Here is a 4938-nt window from a genome sequence, read left to right on the forward strand (position 1 = left end):
TTGTTCCAGTATGTCCTTGAGCAGGACACCCATTGCCCATTGATATGCTTAATATGTATTTGAGTGAGTATATAAAAAAAATGCTGCATGACTGGATGAATGAAACATTCTGTAAAGATCTTTGCAGACTCTGTTGAGCTTAAGAATTTGAATAGTTGATCATTTACCATTTATTTTCAGTAGCGGCTTTATTTCAAGCTTCCTCTGGGTGACCAATCTTCTCCTTCAGTATACGGCTGAACTTGGGCAGTCTACTTTTCAGCCATTTATATCTGAGAGATGACTCTGTCTGTTGATATTCACCTTCTTGTTGTTGCTTGACAACCTGTGTTCTTAGACAGAATAGTCAACAATATACCAGTACAGTTGTTTGTATGTGGCCCTGTGACGGCTTTGCAACCTGCCAGATTGTTAGCTGCCTCTTGCATAGTGACTGCTGGAGGTAGACAGCAGTTTGCTGTGACCCAGAAAGGAAAAAGTGCGTAAACGAAAATGAATGGATGGGTAGATTGATAGTTTTACGTCATTTTTAACTTGGGGAGCAAGAAGATTATTTGCAGTCATCTGTGTTATATTTCTTTTCATGAACTTAAATGATTTGTAAAGCACATAAAATGGACCAAAGAACATTTTTAGATTTTCATATTATTCAAACTAATTTTGCACAGTTCTCCACATATGATCCCATCATTCTAGGATGTGCGCAGTTTCTCATAGTGTTTTGGTGCCCAGATCAGTCTGAACACCTGTATGTCACTTCTGTATCCGATTTTGTTGTCCCAGCAGTACTCTGGAGAAAGAATCCTGCTTGGTTTGTGTAGCCAAAAGTATTTGTTTAGATGACTCTCATCATGCCACAGAGCCTCCACATTATTTAGTTTGTCCTCCATGATGTCTTTGTAGCAGGAGTCAGTCAAGGACTTTACGTTCTCCCAGGTGCCTCCAAAGACGGCAGCATGATAGTAAAAATCTCCTGTTTCCATGTACGCCTTGGACTTTGGGTTGCGATCGTAGGTAAACATCCTTTTTGGAAGGTGATAGTAATAAGCATGAAGCAGAGCGACAGAATCTCCAAGAGCCTCGGGACCAAATCTCCAAGTAAAAACCTGATCGACATCAAAACAGAAAACGTGCGTGTAATGGTGGCGAATATCTGACTCTATAGTATCCGATATTATCTTCATTCGCATCATAGAGATGTCCTGCCACCTGCTGTATTTTTCCACTTTGATTACTTTCAGGTGTCGTCGTGGGCCGAGCTCGAGGTTTGGCACGTTCTCAGGCCTGTCTGTAAACACGTAGTACGACACAGGTAGACCCAACATGAAGTAATGCTCTGATGACATCAGGAAGGTCTCAAGGTAGGCTTCCAAATACCTTTAATGTGGAGACGAGAGAGCAAGATTTTATTATCCAATTTTACTTAACCAAACTTAATTTATGACAGCTGGAAGACCAGGATGTGTTCAGGCATTTCTGAAGTAATCATTGTGAAAACCAACCTGCCTACTGCGAATACTGTCAAAGCGACAGAGGATCCTTCTTTTCTGTGGATTTGGTCGTAATGTTGAGGGTCAAACATTCCTTCCCAAATGATGGGAGCTCTCCAAGATGTGCATGTTTGCACTTTATGACGAGACCTTCAAGAGAAAATTACAATTTCATGATTAAACATGTTTTAAACCAAACCAAAGTCTTCCAAAATGTGTCTATCGTACTTCTCGTGTAAATTGTGCATGTGCGTGTCTTTTTCAATTTTGTGTGTTTTGCATTTTTTATTATTTCATTTTTTGTATTCTACCTTTTAGCAAATGCTACTGGATGCCTCTAATTTCATCCTCTTGTGAAACCATTGACTTTTTTCTTGTGTGCTAAATCTTCAACTCTTAACCTTTTTTACTTATTTATTTAGTACTAATTTGCTGCTGGGGACATATTGATACTTCACCAATTAACATCCAATCATCAGCTAAACTCTTTGCCATTGAGAATGTTAAAAGATGAAGTATATTTGAGATGAGGTAAGTGATTTTTTTTTTAATCAAATTTGTTCCGTAAACTAATTTTAAGATAAACTACTGTATGAATAGGGTATGTGGCATTATTCTTTTAAAAATTCTCCACGCAGGTTTAGTTTAATAAGACTTTGCCTTTGTCAGCCATAGATTTTATAAAGTGCACAGGTTCTAGTTTTGCAAAACATCTGGGAAAATGTGCAGATATTTCAAAAAAAAAATCTCAATTTGAAGGCAGTACATTTTGTTTCAACCTTCGATTATAGTTTTGAAATGTTACTACCATCACAGGAGTGTGTTTTTATTTTCCAAAAACACCAATACAACCCAAACCACCACAGAGTCTATTGGTGCTGACAGCAGTGTGAATGCTCCATTTTGTTTTTTGTTAAAAAAAAGAAAAAAGAATTTATTATAAAATATTTCAAATTACGGATTCAACTGACTACAGTTCACATTCCCAAGGTGTGACGATCCATCTCAAATGTCCCCAAGATAACCAAGTCACCCCAGGTCTTTGTTAAGATAGATTTTTTTATTTAAAGAATTGCAGAATTGAAAAAGAACAGATTTAGAAATAAAATGTATAGTTTTGTTATAAACACTGATTTCCTATTTACAGTATTAACATAACGTTGGCTTGAACTACAGTAATTTTTATCCAAAATGGAAAGGATGCCATAACTTTATTTCTGCTGAAATACACTACAAGATTATCCCTTTTCTTAGCTTTTACAGTTTGATTTTGAATCCCTTTCATATATTATTTTTGTAGGCGTTACAAAATGTGCATGAAACAGGGCCTTCCAATTTACAAAGAAAGTCTAGGTCAAGCTTTCACTGGAGAGTAGTGCATGTAGGATACAACTGTAGAAGACACAAGAAAGTGAGCCACAACCAAGTAACTACAAAGAGTAAGACGGGTTCTGAAGAGCCAGCTGAATGGTCAGAACAAAATCCAAGCCACCAACACGTATGTCCTCCCAGTCATCAGGATGAAGTGTCTAATATTAAGAAATCCTCTACCATTGGGTTTGGAATAGTGTTCAGTAATATTCTGTGCTGTACAAGTGCTGGATGTTCTACAGTCAATGTGGGAGACCCTATTAAGGGTGATAGAGAAAGGCAGGGCTAAGACACAGTGGGACTTCCAGATCCAGACTGACAAGCAATGATGACTAACCAACCGGACATTGAAGTGGTCAACAAGCTACAGAAGAAGGTAGTGGTGATACTGTAGATGTAGCAATCCCAAGTGAGTGTAACAGCAGGAAGAAGGAGCATGAGAAGCTCAAGAAATAACGAGGCTGAAAGAAGAAAAAGAGAAGTTGTGGAGAGTCAAAGTGATTGGAGCGTGAGACAATCTTGCTTGTTTGGAGTCACAACAAAGAGTTAGTTATTCCATGCTGAGAAATCTTACCTAAGATCCAGGCTGATATCTGCTCTATTATCAAGGATCAGCTTTGTTGAACTTTCCAAATTACACTTGTCCATCGGGAGGAATCCTATGAAGAGGCTGATAAAGTTGTATGGGGAAAATAATGAATGAATGTCATGTTTATGCATTTTGGTGTTTCAAATATATTTTGATTGTTAATAATTTATGTTATTTACATGACATTACTAATATAAACATAGGATACTGAATGATAGTAAAAATCTGATTATTAATGACCACATCAACACAGTGTCATTATCAAACTGTTGTAATGCATTTGATTAAATTACCACCTGAGCTCATGACCTATTGTCAAAATTTACATACAGATTCAAGTTAGCACTCACCGCACAAATGTTACTATGATGTAAACAATGCAGAGCACGGTTGGGAAGAAAAGCATGCATTTCAAAATGCTTTTTATCCTCTGAACGTACCTGCCGGAAGGTCAATAGATCTGTGTTTAAATTTAAAAAACACCAAGAGGTCATTAAAAACATGCCAAAACAAAAATGTGTGGACAGGAGTATACCCCATTATTGTTGGTCAGACATCCACTTTGTTGTCAGACACTGATGGCTGATGAAGATTAAAGAACCTCAAAGAAAAGAGGACAAAATATATGTATTAGTTAAAATGTACACATCTTGTTTGTAGCAATAAATGCATTTAATATACAATTATTTATATGTTATTGTCCATTTAATTAAGTTCCAGAGTTGTTGGAAAGCATCAGAAATACTGCTGCTCTGAAACCTGCACAACAACTGCTAAAAACCTTGGAACCACCTGCGTAGCAGCTGTCTCTTATCAATAAATTTCACAGCTAAAACATTGTCAGTGATGTGGCAACAAGAAGAAACATGGTACACAAAATGAATTTAAATAAACTGAAAAAATCTGAAGTATAAGGTTCAGTCTGCACCAAACGGCGCTTTAATGTGGAAAGGTCAAGAAGGACAAGCCTATTTAAATAAAATCTTAACAGGCAAGGATGAGTCATTGACTTTCTGAAAACCTTTTTTATTAAAAAAAATATATATCAGCAAACAGTATGATGTTTACAAAGTACACAGTTCTAGTAGTCCTTAAATAAATTTTAAAAATCAACGATTAACCGAGTAGGTCAAGGCCTCAGTTGTTCTCATTGTCTAATATGTAATCGAACATAGTAAAAAATACTTAAAGACCTTGCCATTTTGCCCAGGGGATTTAAAAAAAAAAAAAGCATAAATGAACAAATACCTGTTTAATCACATTGACCAAAAATGTTCATGAAGTTAACAAAAGGCAGGGAATTCAAGAACATAGGAACCAAAGTTTTAAAATGGGGGAAGAAAACATACACCCAAGAACAAATGGCAAAAAAAAAAACCACACACACAACAACAACAACCTCTAAATAAATAAACAAATAAATAAATTGCAAAATAAATTAAATTAAATTAGTTAAGTAAGTAAATGAAAGAACAAATAAATATCACT

General features: G+C 36.1%; 1 protein-coding gene across 1 annotated transcript; it reads right to left on the bottom strand.

Moving 5' to 3' along the window:
* Positions 1-561: 561 nt before the first annotated feature.
* Positions 562-3871, bottom strand: LOC119412397 (alpha-1,3-galactosyltransferase 2). Its single transcript, XM_037679396.1, has 4 exons — positions 3801-3871; positions 3436-3531; positions 1503-1640; positions 562-1377 (listed from the first exon to the last, which is right to left on the bottom strand). The coding sequence occupies exons 1-4, from the start codon at positions 3854-3856 to the stop codon at positions 693-695; spliced, it is 975 nt and encodes a 324-aa protein (XP_037535324.1). The 5' UTR covers positions 3857-3871; the 3' UTR covers positions 562-692.
* Positions 3872-4938: the final 1067 nt, after the last annotated feature.

The sequence above is a fragment of the Nematolebias whitei genome, chromosome 7 (genome assembly GCF_014905685.2).
Source record: "Nematolebias whitei isolate Nwh7 chromosome 7, NemWhi1, whole genome shotgun sequence".
Classification (NCBI taxonomy): domain Eukaryota; kingdom Metazoa; phylum Chordata; class Actinopteri; order Cyprinodontiformes; family Rivulidae; genus Nematolebias; species Nematolebias whitei.